Source organism: Sminthopsis crassicaudata, chromosome 2, assembly GCF_048593235.1.
Source record: "Sminthopsis crassicaudata isolate SCR6 chromosome 2, ASM4859323v1, whole genome shotgun sequence".
NCBI lineage: Eukaryota > Metazoa > Chordata > Mammalia > Dasyuromorphia > Dasyuridae > Sminthopsis > Sminthopsis crassicaudata.
Genome location: NC_133618.1, coordinates 26,647,734 through 26,669,360, shown reverse-complemented (window position 1 = coordinate 26,669,360; position 21,627 = coordinate 26,647,734). Strand labels below are relative to the sequence as shown.

The following is a 21,627-nucleotide window of genomic DNA, read 5'->3' as shown; positions in this document are numbered from 1 at the left end:
GCACAAGAGATTAAAAGACTGTAATTACTACAGCAACCTGAAATAATGAATAGTGAACTTAAGACTTTAAGAGTTCAAATATTTAATACTTGTGTGACCTGGGGGAAGAATTTAACTTCTTTCAGACTCAGAAGGAAATCAGGATAACTCTTGGGGGACCACAGATCTATGTCAATGTCCATGTACCCAAGAAGCCAGCAGATATGGAATTGAGAACCCATGCATACAAGTTCTATACCAATAAAATATATTTTCTTATTATGGCACAATTTTAAAAAAAGAAAGCACATAGCAGTTCTCTGGAACAAGTCAGATAATAAAACAACTCCCCCAACTATCCATATTTTGTTGGCAAAGGGGAAATAGGACTTCTATTATTGTCTTTCTTTCCCCAGCACCAAACCTTTGCACATCAAGAGTGTTTCTTACTATACAGTTAATGAATGAATCTTAAAATACAAAGAAAAACAAACAACCAAAAAAAAAAAAAAAAAAAAAACACCCTCATGTTCCAAAGTAGTTTTTCCTAAAGGAACAAAGCAACCAAAAAAGATTTACCTTAAAAATATCAGCATGTTGAGAGAAACAACTCAATGATTTTGTGCCCAGAGAGTAGTGTAGTAAATCAAACAAAAAAATCATTGCAGTTTTTCATCTGCTAATTCAAAATATTCTTCCTACCATTAAATATATGTGCAAAATTAACAAAAGCTACATGAAAATACCTTAAATATTTTCCCAAAAAGTCACAGATTGAAAGTTATCAACAGGCATCCTAAAAGTCTTTTATCTAGCCAAGAAAAAATAAATTTCCTTACTGTTGACGTAACTGCCGGCAGCTCTCAATGTGGGCAGGTGTATTCTGATGCTGAATCCAATTCTATTAGAAAAGGGGGAAAAGTGCATAAGTTATAATATGCCATACCATGACATGTCCACTATAATTATGAATTCTTAGAGTCAGTTATTAAGCATTTTTCCCAATTGTTTTAGCAAACTGACCCAAAACTAAAATACACAATTATAAATAGCATATTAAAATTAATAATAAACTTGACAAAAGACAAGAAAGCCCCAAATCAACATCAATTTACTGATGTTGCTGAAAAATTAAACTACAACAAAAATTGTGTGTACCTTGTTTCATTTTATAGGCAAGACTTTGAGTCTAAATTGCACACATCTCAAAAAACAACTCATTAAAAAAAAACTTTTTTAACAAAACCCTAAAGGATAAGTGTTCCATTTTTATCAAAAGAAAACAGAAATGCCAGAGACCACTTATGTTTTAAAGAAAAGGGTCTTTATGGCATGTGGCCTACAAATACAGGTAAATGGTTGGCAATATAAATCCATGCTATGAAATCCTGTCATTTGTGAGATATATTCTTTCAAAAGAGATCCCCATTAAATCTATACAAGGATATAGTTTCATATATTCTAAAAATACAGTTCAAATTTTGAAGCTTAGTTTCATTTAAAAACTATAACAAGTTATATGTATGTGTATATATATAATGTATATAATAAAAATTAAATATTGGGCATTACTCAGTGCCCTCAAGTCACAAATGCGTCTCATCAGCGCCTGAAGCACAAAAAAAGACAGTACAATTCTTTAAGTGAACCAGAAGAACTACCTGAAAACAAAACATACTGTTTAATGTGGTTTTGTTTTTTCAACATGAACCAGAAAACTATCTTATATAGTGAGCCCCACAAAAAGTAAGAGTACACAATTCCCTTGTTTCAAATATTAGTTTGCTGCTAATATCACTGCTGAGAGTACACAAGTCAAGCCATCAATGACTACTAACTGCAGAATTTATCTTAAAGCAGAAAGAGGCAAAGCTGTTCCAAATGGCTGCCCTGCACCAACAGTTATTTAGGGGTATAACTGGATGGACTTTTAAAAATCTTGCCAGGAAATGCTGACCAGGAACTAAAAGTGGGAAATTTTAACAAAACTTCTTGCAAACAAAAGAAGATAACAGTAGCATCACCTACAGATTGACAGTGCTTTTTCCAATATCTTGGGTAAGAAATCAACAATGGCATCTAAATTATGAAAATGTCCAGAAGGCAATTTTCCCCTCTCAGAAATAAAGGGAAATGTGGAATTGATAGGATGAAGAAGACCCAGAACAGTATTGTTTGTAAATATTCTAATGATCTTAACTTTCTCCACTTGCTCCCTAAATTTTCTGAATTTGACCAACTTAAAACTTTTGCCCGGAACAGACTACTCTTAATTAACATAATCCAGTCAATACTGTAAATTTACAATTTTAATGGACCCAATCCCATTTTACAGGTGAGGAAATGCAGATCCAGAAAAGTTAAAGGACTTGTCCACATAGGTAATAAAAGGCAGAGATGGGATCTGAACTTAAACCAGTTCCAAATCAGTCTCCATTATGGATTAAAAGTCTATCTGTGAACTACTGATAAAGTATATAATAACTTTTCTACATTCCATTTCCTTATCCAAGTATATTTTGTATAGAAGCCCCTGATGTTATTTAAAAAGTAATTTTTCCTGAGCTACAAATATTTAAACATTCTGTCATGTGAAAATTTTACCACAGTGAAGTGTCCAATAACTAGAAGTGGAGACAATTTTGTAATCCTGCAAGAGGACAAATTTAATGGTAAAGAAACATGAGAAGGGAAATAAAATTCCATCTTTAAAGAGAAAGAAGTAAAGAATAAAACCGGAAGAGACCTTAAAGGTCATCTAATTCAATTCTTCTACCTAAGCATCCCTGGCCAAACTGCTTAAACAATTTCAATGATGGAGAAATTAGATTTCAAAGCAACCAATTCCAAACTGGATACCACTCACAGAAACTGAAATCGACTTCCATGAACAACATTAAAAATCATCCCAAAGTGGAAATGAAATTTATTCCTTCATACAAAACTCTATCCTGAATACATACATATATGAGAATCTGACATGAGTTTCCTCACATGCTCTGATTTTCACCTCAATCTCTATTATAACAATCCTCTAGGCTCAGAAAATAAAGATCACTTGACATTTTTTTCCCTAAACAGATTATGACCTTTTTCTAAAGGAGCTAAAACTAAAAGAACATGGTGACAACCCCAAGACATTTACCTCTACAGTGGTTGTCTTAGGTCAACTGCCCCAGCTCCAGAAAAGAGCACCAGAGGCTGATTCTTAGTAAGTAAAGAATGTCATTAAGGGAAGAAAAGATAAGGATTTAGACTAAATAAGAATAAGATGAAAGGAAGACTCATAATCTTGGGCTAGGGCAAAAGTTGATAGGTTTCAAAAACAATGGTTAAGGTACAAAGCAAAAAGGGTCTTTTATATAAACCTGCTCCTATAAAAAGGATTTTCCCCCCTCATATTGAGCCCAAGGATCTAGACTACAAATTACAAAGAATTTTAGCAGAAAATAATTTATACAAGCATATCATAAGTAAACAAATTATAAAGCATTTCATCCTGAACTCCGCATATTTATTGTAAAAAAAAAAAAAAGAGTATGTATATACCACATTACATCAAAAATCCTACTTTTCACACTCTTCAAAACCTCTATAATATTACCATGTGACAATACTACACTAACCATTAAGTATCTAAACCTAATGAATTTACATTTATATTTCTCCATATTCTGTCATCTTAAAAAAAATGTGCTAAGCATAAAAAAAAACCTCAGTAAATTACTAATTCCATTTATCAAAAGGCAATATATCCCAGTCTTGCGAATTTACCAAAGAAAAATCTAAACCAGAGAGTCTTAGTGTAGGACTTGTAAAGCTGTTTTTGAAATTTTGATAAATGTAGTTCCATCTTAGTTTCCTTTTTATGTATTTTATTTTATAAATTCAAAAACATTCTGAGTGGTCTATTAGTTTCACCAGACTTCCAAAGGAATGCATGATACAAAAGAAGCTAAGAATTCTTGAACTAGTTATCATGAAAACAAACTGTGTTTAAAGAGGCAATATACTCAATGAGTGTTATATTGCTTATCTTATTTCTGACATATTCTCATCTTGGAAAACTTAACTTGTTTAGAATCTTCTATTTCTTCACTTCTAAGTATTAAAAGTTATCTGGCCCATGTTGCCCAATAAGAACACACTTAAATCAGCTTTAAATGTCACTAGCCCTGAACACATAGATATGTGCAAGGCTGTTGAGGATCTCCAAAGGATGTACCAAAGATAAATGCAACATATCAACTTTTTACATGATCCATAGGATTAAGTTCTCATCCAAGCAGAGAAATACCATAATCTTATTCAGATAGTTTGTGACTTAAGATCTTCAAAAATTTATATTTTACATAAAGATTAGACTTAATTGCCTGTCAGTTTAATTTCCAATAAATACCAGAACACATCAGAATGTAGAATATAATTTACTCAGGCGCTGAGAATTATACAGTGATCTTTAGAAACCACTCACCTTCAAATGACTACACTCTACGTTACATAGAGAACACATATGTGGAAATATTCTTGGAGATGCAGCATAATAATCATTCATCATAGAAGGAGTTGGAAGTCTCTTCATCTTCTGGGCACCTGCCTGTGAAAACTTGGGCAGCCAAGATGCTTTTACAATTCCAAACGGAGATTGAATAGGAGCATCAGGTTCTGATGAGTAATTTTTTTTCCCACCTCCAGACCCAATATGCATGTTAGATGAATTAATCACAGGTTCATGCGAAATCCTCTCCTGTTGGCTTACAGGCGTAATTAACTCAGCTGAAAAGGACTGCTGGTTCATAGGAGGTGGTATCAGAGATTGGCTCATTGAAGAAATAAGTGACTGGCTCATTGCTTGACTAATAGATTGGCTCACAGAGTTCACTGGTTCAAGGACTGACTGTCCTGTCATGTTTAAATTTGACATCTTGTTTGTACTATCAACTGGGAAAAATGACTGATTATTGGAGGACTCACTTTGGAAACCCATCTGTCTGATCAAATCTTCAACTGGAAACATTGTATTACATATCACATTTGGAGCAGACACAGAAATATTCTGCTGAGACTGAAATTCATTCTTATTTTCTTCAGTCGGTTCTTCAGGGTCATAAATTCGTACTTCCAAAGGATCTTCTGTGTAACCATATTTACTGGCATGTCCATAATCAATCACATTACTTGAAACTGTCTCACCACCAAGGGTTTCTTTACCACTTCTCTGGGAAGGTAAATTAGGTAACCAGCGCCCCATTTTACGCATTCTTATATCTCTTAGTATCAATGGCATGTTTTCTGGAGTTAATTGTTCATCTGGATATCGACTGAGTTCCTCTAGGTCTTCATTGGATAATCCAAAACTTGCTAAAATACTTGATGCGCTTTCCTTTGTATATCGACTATGTACTTTAGGACTCTGGTCTGTAATGTGTGTTGCAGAACCACGTTTCAGTCCTGTTGTTCCAGATGGACGAGGACTATCATCCCACTGACCAACATGAGGTTTTCCCTTCTTTTGCTGAGCTTCATGAAAATCCATTTTTTCTTTGGCCAATCTTGGGTCAGTTCGGTGTTGCATCATCTGAACATTTGTCCTATGGGGGCCCATGCTCTGGTAAGACTCATGGCCCCCAAATCTTTGTGCAATTCCATGGGGTCTTCCCGATGGGTGTAATCTTGGTATACCCATTGTTTCAGTTCTCATATATCCTCCATGAGGCTTCATCCCAGAAGGGTTGGGTGCTTGTGGCCTTTGACCTGGAAAGTGTCCTCGAGGAGTAAACCTCGGTCTCGACATGGCTATTTTCAAGAATGATTGATTTAATAATGAATAAGGTGATGCTGAACCATGTGAAGCAACTGCATTCAGCTGTTGTAGAGCCAACTGTGTCTTAATCTGAGCAAACTGCAAAGGAGATGGGCCCAACAGAAGTGGGTTTGCAATGCCCAGGTTCAAGGAATTCACAAGTGGTGCGAAATTTTCCAAGAATAACACAAAGCTGAAAGTTAAAACACAAATATTAGATCATTTTAACTCAAACTATTTTATGAAGTGGACTCTATAGCCAGTGAAAAACATTATGAAATGTTAAATCATGAAATCAAGCTAAATTTCAAATGCCTTTAGAATGAAGCTTCAGGAAAAATTTTAAATCAATAATCCCAGTGCATTTTCTTTCTTGTTCTTAAAAACACAAAGACATTCGACATAGTAGTAATTGGACATTCCCCATCTTCTACCAAGGAGTAACAAGAGCTGTCCAAGGTGCTGGGCAATGACTTCCAATGGTTTTTAAAACTTTAAATTTTTTCCCCCAAAATAGGGATATTTTCAGATATTGTGATGTTACAAATATATGTAGACAAAAAATCATGTTTAACACTTTAGAGACTAATAAATTCATAAAAATTTTAAATTCTCAATTATAAAACAGCACACCCACAGAATAGTAAAATTTAACATTTTTAAAAGACATATTCAAGTCACACATAGCAAGTAAACTGGTTCATTAACTACTCCTATGCAATGTAAAGTAACACAACTACAAAATTTTCTTTCAGTATTAATTTAGCATAACTGGAGACAATTTCCATAAATAATTATGCTGGAAGTCCCAATAATAAGCAATTGTACATTAACAATGAATTCTCGGTTAATACAGGGCTTTGTTTTGTTTTTCATAAGTTGGCACAAATTTTGTGGCAATTTTCTCTCTGAGGAGAGAAAACATGAAAGATCAAAATGATCAAAACTCCTTGAAGATATGTTAAGTGAAAAGGCACTGCTGTCATCCCTGTCCATCTTCCCTTCCCCCACCCCAATCAGGAGCCACCTGACCTAGAATATGGCAAGCAATATTAGACTTCAAAGAGCTTCTAGTCAACTACTCCTATGCTTGACACCACAGCATGAGTTGCCAAGTACAGATAATGCATTGGTGCCTGTCTTCACATCACATAGTCTAAGTATAGTTAGTTACATTTTTTTTAGTTCAGACTATAAATTTATCCATATCTCCTATATTTTTATGCATATTATCCTGTACACTGGAAAATAATATTAAACTAATTAATCCCTTCTTCTATAATCCAGCCTAAATGTAGTCACCTAACTAGTCTTTCATAATAACCTTTTTATCATTATATCCAGCCTTTTCAAATTCTTTAACGGCTCCTCACTGTCTCTAATAGTATAATAATTCTTCACAGACAATTTCAAGGTCCTCACAATATTCTTCACTTTATTACTTCAACTTGATCATGCATTTATTTATTACCTACACAAACTTTAGACTGTAACCAGACTAGTCCATTCCAAGTCTAGTCCACCTTGTACAAACACAAATCAGTCTGTTTTTCTTTTCTTTTTTTTTTCTTTTTCTTAAGGACCTAAGGCTTCAATAAACAGTGAGAGATTCTGTGGGGCAAGGAGACTCTGAAATTATACAATTTTTATAATAATTAATTATTATAATGATTATTATAAGACAACTCCCAAAGTGAAATATGATTTAGTCGTTTTAGTCTATGCAATCAGCAAAAAGCCAAAGTCCTGAATTTTGGTTGTGTTCTGTAAGATATCTTTCTGTTCTCTGGGAGAAGAAAAACGTGAAACTTCTTGTGGGACTTGCTATGGTTGATCTGGAAATGCCCAACCCTAAATCAGTTCACCTCTTCTTCCAAAAGCAAAAGCTGAAATTCCCTCCACTTTCCTAGTTCTACTCCAAGACATATATACATGTATGTTTGTATATACCTATAATTATATTCATACCTTAAACAATCTCTAGCTTATTTCTTAAAATAATTCCTATATTTCTATCTCTAACCATGAATTTTCTTACAAAATAATATAATGGAATGAAATTACTATTGTCAGTAAACAAATATTTATTGTTATTACTAGTATTGGCTATACATATATTCTTGATTGTTAAGCTATCCATAGATTATCTGTCCCATAGCCAGAATGGTACTGATCATGTAAAATGTTCTTAACTCATGCTTTTTTTTTTTTTTTTTTAACATTTTTTAAAATTTATTTTTTTAATTAATAATTTTTTATTATATATATTTTTATAATATTATCCCTTGTATTCATTTTTTCAAATTATCCTCCCCTCCCTCTATTCCCTCCCCCCGATGACAGGCAATCCCATACATTTTACATGTGTTACAATATAGTCTAGATACAATACATAACACATGCTTTTTTTAAATGAAAGCAATGGTCTTGTACTGGCTTTTATTGGCTCAATATCTATTCTTAATTCTCATAAAGAAAAATAGTCTTTATTATGACTCTTTCTATAGGACTGGATTGAGAGCTTTTCTTTGTCATTTCTAAAACAAAAGGTGATGACTACTGAAGTATCTTTACAAATTAGAAAATATTTATATTTATGTATTTCAAATCATAGTAGTACTTAATTTGAATTTTATAATGAACATATTGATAATTTGAAAACTTTTCCCATTACCCTTCAATAACAACTTTCAGTCCTTTTCTTTCTCTTTTCTCCTTTCTTGCTTATATAGACTTCTTAGCTCTAAGTCATCCTCCCAAGGCTAAAAAGCAGTGGCCCCAAGTACCAACTCAACAATAAAGTTCCAAAGTTTCATCTCAGCTACTAAGAATGTGAAAAATGTGTTCTCTAAAAAGGTTGAAATGTGTGTCTCAAAACAAAATAGAATTTAAGGAGTTAGAATCTCCCTAAAATGATTCCTTTTCATTTTTCTTGGGCAAAGTGACTTGTAATCTTTTTCTTTTTCCTGAAGCAAATAGAGTTCAAGAACAATCTTTCACATTAAAGTACGGATAAGAGCTTAGACTTGTGATCACTGGTATAAGGACCTATTTGATAAGGAAACTTCTTCATACCAAGCCCAAGCAACATTATCTCTGTCTTTTTGGAGTGTCAACATTGCCTCAATCACTGAGAACACCAAATTAATTTGTCCAGGACACAAGGCCAAAATGTGTTGAAGGTAGAGCATAAAAGTATTCCTTGAAGTATTCCAAAGATAATATCAAACTTTGTGATAAAATCTGTTCAACATTTAATACATAAGTATACCAAAATTACAAAATACAGTGATAGTTAAAGCCTGAGAAAGACCAGAAAAGGTTAATATGACATTTCATAATGGAGAATCCTTTTAAATTGTCCCTTCTAGCTTGCTGTGAATCAATACGCAAATAAATGAACTACATATCATAACCAAAACTCCCAAGTTATGAAGTGGAATGACAAGTAATAGGAATCCCAGACAAAATGTCAATGTTCTTAAACAAGTTTGTCAGCATGTGTTTTTCATTTACTTCTGTGCTTTTTTATAGTGTTGGTGTGGCTTTAGCTCAACATCTGCCTTTCTGAAATTCATTGAAATAGATTAAATGTTGATCCTTTCTTATCTTCTCAGATTCTTCAACTATTTTGTGTTCAAGTATCACTCAACCAATAAGCATTTAATAAATAAACATTACTATATTTCAAGAGACTTTGCTAAAAAATGGCTGTTTTCTCATTGGATATTTAATAGCTGTCTGGTTTTTATTTCTTCACTCACTATAGCTAAATTCCCAAACCATTTAAGTGGAGAAATAATTATCAAGAGAACATAAGTGCTAATAATTTATTTTAAACAGCACTCAACTTTATATCCACCTTGTTGAATAAGTTACTTATTGAAAAAAAAAAAATTACACCAACCCCCCCCAAAAAAACAAAAAAGCTCTCAACAGTTTATATGAATCATAGCAGAAAGTTACACAAAAATAGAAAAATTAATAATAGCTATCATTTACATAGCTCTTTTAAGGTTTGCAAAGGAATGTGTGTTCTCTCATGGGGCTCTCACAATGATCCTATAAAGTGCCATTATCACTATTTTACAAAAGAAGAAACTGAGGCTGAAAGAGATTGCATGGCTTCCTAACTTATACAACCATTACATGTATGGGACAGGTATACAGTCAGTCATTCTTGACTCCAAGTTCAATACTACCTATTACACCAGGTATCAAATGCAAATAGAAAATATGTAAGGATCCCTGCAGTATGGGCTACAAAGTAACACTTAAAATGTAATTTTAATTATAGTTCATCACAATTTTATCTAGTTTGTTAAATATTTCTCAATTACATTTTAATCTGGTTCATGCTGCAGATGTTGTAAGGGCCATGTGTTCGACATCTCTGCTACACCACCTAAAATTAGAAGCCATCACCAACTTAAGTGTTAAGTTGGTTTCCTATAGGGGAAAAAAAAAGGAGGGGAGGGACACCCCAGATGGAATAGAGGAAGGGTGTTATTTCCAAACTATAACAATATAAATATATAATAATTAGAAAAAAGCCACGCTTTTTTAGAAATCCAAAGGATGACATTTTGCATTTTTGAGTACCCAAATTGTGTGATGTTGCATTCATAATCACCAAAGTAAAATCTAGTTATTTATGCTCTATACTTGAGACAATTAGTAGTTATGTGTAAATTATCCATAAATGAGACTCTTGGCCAAAAGAATTTTCTGGATAATTGAGGGTTTAATACTTTACACTTAGAATGTTTTATTTTATCCATCTTTTAGTAGAAATGATTGATATAAAAATTAAAAGAATAAAAGTGTTAATATAAACAAGCAATAGTCTTCAACAGTACTTTCTAATCTTGAGATCCAAGATGCTTTTTCCCTTAGTCATTTAGATTCTCCCCCCCCCAGGCTGGGGTTAAGTGACTTGCCCAGGGTCACACAGCTAGGAAGTGTTAAGTGTCTGAGACTATATTTGAACTCAGGTCCTCCTGAATTCAAGACTAGTGCTCTATCCACTGTGTCACCTAGCTGTCCCCAGTCATTTAGAATTGAGAACAAACTTTTTCATTGACTCTACTAATGAGCATTTCCATTCCATCTTCTTCATACTGCTTTCTCCATTATCCCACCTTACTTATCTTCCATTTTATCTACTAGCTATGTCCCTACTGCTCACACAGATGACTAGTCTCCTCCATTCTTGATCTAACCATCCCAGAGCCTACACTCTCTCCCCTCACTCTCTTAATTCTGCAGTCTGGTTGTTAACAATCTCTACCATATTTAATTAGACTTCTCAATCTGGAAGGGCCAAATTCCACAAATAGTATTCTTTTTATATGTGTGTCATTTCAACAAGTAGTTTATAAATTGTTTACAAAGACAACCCCTTGTACTTCTTTAAAGTTTAAAGCTCACTGCTATCTAAAACAAATGTAAAAACTGAACATAAAACATCTAAGGATGATGACTGTTAGAATTTCTTACCCTTAGGAATTGAAAGCACAGCTTCAACTCTGAACCAAGTCCCTATACTTGAAATACATCTCCATGTTGAATGAACTAAATTATGCATCATTTCATTTCACAACCTGCATTTCGCAATATGTACGTATGGTAAATAGCTAAGTTTTACAGTCACAGCTAAATTTTACAGTATTAGATCTGAAATCTTGCACAGGATCAAAAATAATTATTCAGCAATATTCATTATGAAAATATGTTAAATGGTAACTGGCATTTTACATAGCCCCTTTTGATTGTTCCAATAATTCTGTAAGGTGGTCTTATATCCCCTCTTTACAAAAGAGAACTTTGAGGTAAGGAAAGCTCAAGTTCCTTGCCCAGGCACACACCTACTAAAGTGTCTGAGGCAGGATTTAAACTGTTCTTCTGGAAGACAAGTTCTGCACTCTAGTCACTGTACTAACTCTGCTCCAAATTTCTTGATTTTTCCTTTATCCATGGATATTCCAGTGAAAATATATTTCAAGCCCATGGTCAAAGTGGTCCAACATGCTGGACAATTTCAGAAGACAGGAGAAGCCAAGTGGCAACAATGCAAAATGCTAAATGATTTTAAAATCAGAAGGAATAGATATGCATTCCATTCATTTACTGATACCTGCCCAAGACCTCCCATTCTGTTATCTGTCACATAGTTTGGGATTAAAGTGCTTTACAAACCTAAAATCACCTGAAAAATAAAAATAATAAACCTGAACTCACCAGCCTTAGATAGTGATTTCAGAAGTTTTATTAGGAAATAGCCAGGACAAAGGAAAGGCCATCATAACTTGTTAGGATTCTTCTGTGAGGGCCAATAGCAAAGACAAGAGCTTCCTGCTATCCTATTCCAGCATTGAGGAAGAGATACATTTGAGATCTTCAATTTATCAGGGCAGTCAATCAGCAAGATCCGGGAATTATTCCACTCACAAGATCAGTACACAAGAGGCCCAATTCCCAATTTGCAAGGCAAACTCAAAAAGATAGGGTTTTATTCATTCTACTTTACTCCAGCAAATTCAGAAATTCAGCAAGAGATCTAGAATCTGCTCAATTCCAGGAATCTTAAACTTTGGGCCAAAATTATTTACTATATCTAGCAGAATTTTGGTGTTTATAATATTAGGGCATCAAAAAAAATGATATACAGTACAAAGCAACAAGTATGCCCAAAAAAACTTTTTAAAAACTTAAAACAGAACCAAGTCTTAGTTGGCAAAGCTTTGTACTGTTTCTCCCACATCTTCTTTTAAGATTAAACTAATCTCCTTATTCCAATACCACCCCCTAAGTACGTCAGAAGGGAAATCCAAACAGCACGGACACTGAAGAACAGTTCCTGAAATATACCTTAAAGTCATTGGTTCTTTTTAGGGTGGTGCAAAGTTTAATGATCAGTAATTATACATAATAGAAAATAAGAAAGTCTACTTCTAGAAACTTGCTACTATAACAAAGACCATGGACTGTAGTGAAGAGGGGATGGGGTCTTGGAACATGGAAAGAAAGTTTTTTGGCATAAAGATTTCAGTCTAGCAAATCGTCTCATATTCTCTTCTCAAAATTTACTAGTCAAAAAAACTACACAAAAGCAGACAAAAGTTCACTGTCCCTTAGGGAGTGGGGACTCCCAGCAGGAGGTTTCAAAAGCAAACAATATGGAAGAGTACTCTCAAAAACTACCAATCTGACAGCAAGAAATATACAGAGATAGGCTCTATGGAAAGGGGTGTCTCCAAAAGGATCCTTGAATTTTAAAAACAGTCATAATTGTATTAAAAAAAACCAATAACAATGGCTACCCTAGCAAAATATCCTATATATGCATTTTAATAAAACATTGTTTTAGAGTGCAAAGGCTTTACCAGAATGACAAAGGAGTTCAAGTACACAAAAAAATGTTAATTCCTATGTCTATTCTAATTCAACTTTCCTTTGTATAATGTTAAATCTAAAACACAAAAGTGTCTCCAGTTTTTTCCAAACGTGTTCAAAGAGATCCATATTAAATGAGTCAATCAAGTCATTATTTGTGCAGATATGCCATTATAACTAAAACTTTGAAATAAACTATAATAATATAGTAATAATATTAATACATATTAAATATTAATTATTAATTATAATAATAAACTAATATAATTAGAAGAGCATTCCTTGTATATGGCTAAATCAAGACAACAGTAGTAAAGATGTCAATATCCTCCAATTTGATATTCCCAAACTGCCAGTAGGTTACACTTTATGAAGACAAAAAGATTTATCACCTAGAAAAATAAGCAAGTTGTCAAAAGGAGCCAAAAAAAGCAAACTGATAAAGGCAGCCTTGGCAAGTTTCAAAATATCGTCCAATTATGGATTATCCAGATTAATTCATTACAGCAAATATTTATATAGAACTTTAAAATTCTGAAGTGATTTACATGTTGCCAAAACTATCCCCCATCAAGATGGACAATATAAATATCACTTCTACTTTGCAATTGAGAAAATCGCAATTCAAGAGAGATTTTAAGAGATTCATCTATATGTCACAGAGCAAAAGGCAGCACAGAGCTCCAAATTCTTTATGCCCAATTTAGTACTGTATCTACTGTACTGTCTCCCTGGTTCATTGAACAATGGAGGAAAACACAGATTAGAACAAAGCAGAAAAAAATCTAGAAGAGAAGAAAACGTGGAAAGATCAAGATTCATTCATTATAGCAACGGAAAAGTTAGGTAGCAGCATAAAAAGTCTATGTTGAGCACAGAAATGCAAAGGAATCTGGAAAATGCCCTGCCTGCTTTTACAGTAAAGTCCAAAGAGGGGAAGTTATTTTCCCCAAAATATAGAATGAGGAAGTTGCACCACTAGGATTAGAACTCAGCTTCTTGGCACATAGTAAACAACTGTAATTATCATTAGACATCCAACTCTTGACCTTTATTAAACAAAAAATATAGAAAATAACATATCCAAAATAAACATGTTAGGAAATCTTTATGGTAAAGGTAGGGTAAAAAAAATAATCTGATATTCAGAAACTATTAGGAGTAATTAATCCCCATTATTCCCAACTCAAAACAGGTATTTAACAAGGAAATCAGCCATTAGTCATTTGAAAAACTGTCCAAACTCAAGAAACAAATTAAAACCTCAATTTAGTAAAAATACCAAATATATGCATATATATGTATATGTTCAATATTGGGATGGATAATTAACATCCATTTTATAGATCAGGAAACAGAAATAAAAGGACTCACCTGTAATCAAGTTAACTATGAAATATCAGAGGCAGTATTTAGAACATAATTTTCTTCCAACTTTATCACCTAAAATGATCTTACTGGTATTACATATAAAACTTTTGCTCTAATATAATGATCAATTACAAAATACTTAAAAGACTAATGTGTCAGAATGACCCTGACTCTTCAAAACTGGGTGACTGAAAGATGGTGAAATCTTCCCATTTTGCTGAGTGAAACGAGCAGAACCAGAAGATCATTATACAATTCAACAATGATACTGTACGAGGATGTATGCTGATGGAAGTGGATTTCTTCAACATAGAGAAGAGCTAATCCAATTCCAATTGATTAATGATGGACAGAACCAGCTACATCCAGAAAAGGAACACTGGGAAATGAATGGAAACTGTTATTTTTACCTTCTGAATCCAATTCTTCCTGTGCAACAAAAAAATTCGGTTCTACACACATATATTGTATCTAAATTATACTATAATATATTTAACATATATAAGACTGCTTGCCATCTGGGGGAGGGGGTTGGGGGAGGAAGGGAAAAAATCTGAATAGAAGTAAGTGCAAGGGATAATGTGGTAAAAAATTACTCATGCATATGTACTGTTAAAAAATGTTATAATTATAAAATAAAATAAAATTTAAAAAAAAAAAAAAAAAAAAAAGAAATCTTCCCATTTAATGTTATGAAAAAGAACATAAAAGACAGGTGCTTTACTTGAAACAGTGAAAAACTACAAACAACCTACATTTTCATAATATCTACAACCTTCATTTAGGATTCCCTTTAACCTTTGTTATTTTCAGCCCTTATAGCTAGTCAATTTATATGCCATAATATCCAAAATTAAGTTGGGAAAATATACACATGAATTTCAGGTAACCCTTCTTATTGGGGGTGTTGATATAATTCATTACCCATAGTATACTGAAAACTATAACCTGGCTCACTTAAATGAAATATCTTTAAAAGAAGAAAATAGTAGCTCTTTGTTATCAAGACTACTATCATATTACCACGTAGTATTATTGAAAAGATACTAAAATGCTGAGCTCTAGTTCTGCTCTATTATTTCCCATTCCCAGAGGGGGAAGGAAGGGGCTCCATTCTGGGCCTTCTCTTCTCCCTCTATACTATTTTACTTGTGATGATGCTGAGTCAATCATCTCTGTGCTGATATTCACAGATCCATTTGACCTTGATTAAACTCCACATCCCCTTGGTAGCCTGTGATGCTGTCACCACTCTGGTACTGGCTTTGATCATCTTACACCTGAACTACTGCAATAGCCAGCTGGTGAGTCTACCTGGTTCAAATCTCTTCCTTCCTCAGTCCAATCTCCATAGGTGTCAAATTAATTTTCCTTAAACATAAATCACAAGCATGTCAATAAACTCCAATAGCTCCCTATCATCTCCAGGACAAAACATAAAACCATTCTGTTTAAAATTCAAAATCTGGCTCCTTCCTACCTTCCAGTCTTCCTGCATCTCCCTACAATCCCCCCTCCAGAAGTACTCTGTGACTCAGTAACATTGGCCTCCATCCCTCACACATTTCCCAAATCCCAAGTGCATGGAATCCTCTCCCTTTCTCTCGGACTCTTGACTTCAAGTCCCAACTAAAACCTCACTTTCTAGAAGCCTTTCCTCATCCCCTTAGTGCTTAGTGCTTTCTCTGTTGATCACCTCTAATTCATCTTCTTCCTCCTGTTGGGATTTAATTGTTTACATGCTGTCCCACTATTAGGTTGCAAGCTCCCTGAGAACAGAATCTGACTTGTCTCTCCAGAGCTTTACATAATGCCAGGTATAAAGAGGACACTAACTGACTCTGAGATCTTTGCCTCAGTAGAATATTCATGACAAATGGGGTAGAACAGGATGTGATGAGGGAGGGAGAGGCAGCTATTTATGTACTGATAGGGAAAACAGGCTGATAATGGTAATGGAAAAGGGTTAAAAAAAAAAAAAAATCAGAAAGGCCAGAGTCAAGCATCAAAGCAAAAGGAGAATGTGAATTTAGTTCTACACTTAAGGGGATCTTTAGAATCGATAAACAATATCCTAGATTCATGGATCATACATGTGACCCTATTCTTGGCCTACCCCCCACTCTTTGGTTCCTTCCTTTTTGTGGGAATCAAACTGCTGAGATCTACTGTATACTTCAATTGACAAAGCACTTTTCACATATATGTCATCGGGATGTAGCAGACACTGGGAGTGACAAAAAGCAAGCCTCATAATCTCTGAGACTGGGCTTTCTCACCGGAAAATGGGACTTCTATGATTACTGGCACTGCTTCCTCACAGGACCACCCGAAGTCCTTCCCCACTCCCTAAGCTGCCACTAGTGCCCCAAGGCTCCATTCTTTGAAAGCCAATGGTGGATGGTCAACAAACAAAGCCAGGATAGATGTGTTCGGACCTCACCTAAATGTTACTTCTTTCAACCTCCCAATCCTCTTCTGTAAAAAGGGGATAATGCTTGCCCTACTTATTTTAGAAGTCCCTGACAGCACTGCTGACATAAATGCATGAGGCAGAATCTTCATTTGAGTCTCACTACTCTGTATACTAAATGGAACAACTATTATTATCCCCTTTTTTACAGGTGAGAGAAAATGAGGTGCAAGGATATTAGAGGACTTGCCCAAGATTCTCAAAGAGAAGACACTGCTCATTTTTCTTTAATAAGATCCTTTTCAGTTTGGAGGTCTCTCAACCACTATCTCATATGCTTATATGCTATTATATGAGAAAAAGACATTAAAATGATAGACTAATAAGCTATATTTGTTTCTCAGTAAAACCTCATCTTCAATATCTTCAATACTACCTATTATTTTAGTGGGATTCACTAATTCTTAGTTACTCAAATTTATAACATTTAACTGTCTCCTATTCAGAGTACTAGGCCAGGAAAGCATGAAAATGCCAAGATGACCTACAAGGAACTAACATTCCAATAGGAGAATATAAGGAAATAGCTGCATTAAAAAAATAATAATTATTAATAATACAATCCAATTTTATTTTATTTAACAAACATTGATTAATCACATATCAAGGGCAAGACTGAAAATAAAGGACTTCAAGGGAAGAATAACAAAGAACTAAACTCCATGAATTGATCCAGCATATTTATCCACAAGTCAAAGAGAATATTAGGATGAAATGTTTACTTCCAAGTGAGATGGCATTGGAGCATCCCTGGTCCACCACCTAGTATGCAGAATATGCTGGAGACAAAAGAGGTACAAAAACTATTGTATGCCAAGTTCTAGAGAAAGGTGGTTTCTACTGAGAAGAAATCAGAGAAAACTTCATGAAACAAAACATCACGTGAGCTGGACTTTGAAGATGAGGAGCCAGACAGATTTCCATGGGCAAGGATAGCTAAAGAGAGAACCTCAGCCAGACACTAAAATGAAGGCAGCAAAAATGGATGACAGGACATAAACCAGGTATCTCCACCATGTCCAGGCTGACATGGCTCAGGTGGGGCATCAAAGGAGCATGCTCAAAGGGGAGGGATGCAATCCAGCCAAGAGTTTATAGAATGTAGACCTGGAAGAACTTGCTAAGAGAGGATCATGATGGATCTTGGAAGTAACTAGCACAATCTTCAGACTGTACTGATGAACAAAGAAGTAAAGACATCCAGGTAAGTAAACACATTCCCACCCACCCCAACCTCCCTCTTAACTCTCAATCCAACATACTTTCCATTCTATGGCAGTGCCTCCCAGACCTCTCCTTTACATGCTCAGAATTACACATAGGTGATAGCTATCGGAACTGGGATTCAAATTTACTATCTTTTGATGGCTCTCAAGAATCAGACTCTGATAAGGGCCCACTAACATTAGCAAAGCAGGAATGATAAAGAGGAAAGACGAGATTGCTAAGAGGTTAAAAAAAAAAATCAGGAATTGACAAATAGATAAGAGAAATGAGAAAGGTAATAGATTGCATTTATTTGTAAGGCTCTTTATAAATATGATTTTGTATGATCTTAACAGCCCTGTGACATAGGTGATATGATTACTTCCATTTAGCAGATGAAGAAACTGAGGTAGAGAGTGTGAAGTAGCTTGCCAAGGGTCACAGATAACTAAAAGTCTAAGGTAGGACTTGAATTGAGTCTTCCTGACTCCAGGTTGTTCACCCTGCCTATCTGTCTGCTTTTGGTATTAAGTTTGGTTTAAAAAAAAAAAAAAAAAAAAAAAAAATTACATGATAAAGATGAATGGCAAAGATAGCTACGTGGGACAGTGGCTAGAATGTCAGTCCTGGAGTTGAAAAGACCTGAATTCATAAATGGCCTCAGACACTTTACTAGAGCTGTGACTGGGTCACTCACTTAACCTGTCTGCCTCAGTTTCTTCCACTGTATAATGGGAGGAAAAAAGCCTACTTCCTTGATTGTTGTAAAGATAAAATGAGCTATCTGCAAAATGCTTACCACATGCTTGGCATGAAACAAGCACTTAATAAACACATTTCTTTCCTTCTTTCTTAGCAGGAGGAAAAGTGTCCAAAGCAATCCCAATAGACTTTGGACAGAAAATGTCATCTGCATCCAGAAAATGAACTAAGGAGACTGAATGTAAATTAATACATGCTAAGTTCACTTTTTCTCCCATGGCTTTTCCCTTTTGCTCTGATTTTTCTTTCATAAAGCAATGTGTCTTAAAAATAAAAAAAATTTACTAGGAAAAAAAGGAGGAAAAGTCAAGAGAGTTGGTAAAGCTTGAAACAATCATCTGCTTGAGATATATTGGGTGTGAGGAGTCACTGGGAGATGTGTTAGATGGTAAACTTGTAATGGGGGGGGGGGGGTAAAGTAGCAGAAATGAGAGGCCTGAAACTCAGGGACAAAGTTGGGGCTGCAAATACAGATTTGGGAGCCATAAGCATAAAGCAGATCTACTCCATGGGAGAATGGTGAAAGATTGGAAAAAGAAAGAAGACAAAGAACCATGCTGATGTTTAGTGGTTGAAAGAGGCATGAGAGAAAACAAAGGTTCTAGAAAGCCAAAGAAGAAAAATATAACATTAAGAATCTAAGGAACAAAGAGGAAGAACTACCCTGACTTTGCATACCAGTACTCATCAAACTCTGCGGGACAAATGAGTCAAGTACCAATAAATGGTAGAGGAGAGGCTGCTTGACATTCTAATCAAGGGAAATGGAAGGAGAGAGCCTGAACTAGAGAGCTGGAGGGAAGAAGGAAGTAGGACTAGCTAACTAGCCTGAAGTCAGGCTTCTACCATGAGGACACAGAAAAGGAGGAATAATCAGGAATAAGGAAATCACCTGGGGAGCCCCAAAGAAGGCGGCAAACTTGAGCCACTGCAATGGGAGTCTGCATTCTGCCTCCAACAGTCACTCACTGTTTCCAGGGGCCTCTCAGCCTCAGTGACCTCATCTGCAAAATGACCCCTTAAAAAGCCACTCCAGTTCTCCATCTAGGAGCCTACAAAAGCCCCGTATGCACTGTAGAACGTCTTGACCAAAGAGGTGTCATGGAGAAAAAAGAGGAATCGATGGCTGATTGGAATAGAAGAGTTGGCATCTATAGGACTGGAGAGTTTTATTTTAAAAGGAGATAATAAAGAGGTGATCAAAATTAGATTATAGATTCAAATATCTAGTTTATAACTCAGCCTCTGGCATTGAGCCATCACCAAGTCTTTTGTGAGGTGCACAGTGCCATGGCACATAACAGCAGCTCGCTGACTCTGGGGGTCACCCAGAGTTAGTTCAGATTTCCTCTTAGATGCTACTTGCCTCAGTTTTCTCAAGTGGAAACCGTTAAGGGCACTTACCTCCAAGGGTCACAATAAAGAGAAAATTCAAGATATTTACAAAATGCTAACGGTGTGCCTGCTATTAGTAAGAGCATAATAAAGGCTCTTCTCCTACCTTCCAAGGCAGGAGGTCAGGTCCTCCGCGTGACCTTGGACAAGAAGCCTGGCCACAGGCAGTTTCTGGGCCAGCTGTGCAGCCCAGTGGTGAGAGCCATTAAGAATGTGAGCCTCCTAGGGGGCTTTAGTCAGAGAGAGCATCTGAAGGGCCAAAGACTCGAGCTTTCCTATCATTATGTAACCACCACAAATTCAGATCACACCCTGGAGTTCCCAGGAGAAAAATTCTTTAAACCAACAATGAAAAGAGAAGTGATGACACTGTTTGGAAGAGACTCGTCCTCCAATGATGTGAAAACCAAACCATCTGCGGCCGCCTCCCCTAGAAGCCCAGGCCTCGGCCAGAGCGAAGCCCGAAGATCCCCGACGGCCCCGCCTTGGTCCCCCCTCCCCTCGCGCCAGCTTCTCCCCGGGGCTCCCCGCCCCCGCTCCCGTTCCGACCCTACTCTCGGTGACAGCCCCAGGCGCACGCCCCGAGAGGCTTCTCTCACCTGGGTCCTCCAGGACAAGAACCCCCACTCCCCCTTCGGGTACGCCTTCTCGGGTCTGAGGTGGGGGCGGGGGCGATTAGCCGCACGCCAGGAGCGCAGGAGGAACCGGAGGAAGGGATCCCCCGAGCACCGCAGGCTGCCCGTCACCACGGAAGCGAGACCCGTTAGTTTCTCAGGCCCGACCCTGGCCTAGACCCCGGCCCACCTCCGCCGCCAGGCACCCGTCCCCCTCCGTCAGACAACCCCCCCTCCCCGGGCAGAAAGCGGTGGGGGAGGGGCTCAGATACGCGCACGCTCACCCGGGTCCGGCTCGGCGCCTCCTGCGCAGCCGCAGAACCCACAGGCCGCGCTCCAGCCACGGACCCTGGGGAGGGGGCCCGGACATGAGGGGGAGGGGCGCTCGCGCAGCTCGGGGTGGCCACGGCGGCGGGAGGGGACCCCGCCGGCCTTCCTCAGGGCGTCCGCCCCCCCGCGCCGCCGCCATCTTAGGCGCCGGCCTCCGCCACCGCCGCCGCTGCGACAACGCACACAATAGCCGGCCCCACAACCAACCTGTCGGCAAACGGCCCGGAGCCCTTGGCCACGGCCGGACTCGGCCCGTGCCAGCGCCGCCTCCCGCCCTCGCCCGGCCCCGTGGACTTCGT

The 21,627-nt window shown here is 36.7% G+C and overlaps 1 protein-coding gene across 1 annotated transcript in view; it reads right to left on the bottom strand.

The window, feature by feature from the left end:
* Window positions 1-21,627, bottom strand: part of ZNF638 (zinc finger protein 638) — a 140,458-nt gene that overhangs the window by 59,046 nt on the left and 59,785 nt on the right. The window contains 2 exon segments of the mRNA XM_074285532.1: window positions 819-880; window positions 4,454-5,975. Of these exon segments, the coding sequence (XP_074141633.1) occupies window positions 819-880; window positions 4,454-5,773 (1,382 nt within the window). The 5' untranslated portion in view covers window positions 5,774-5,975.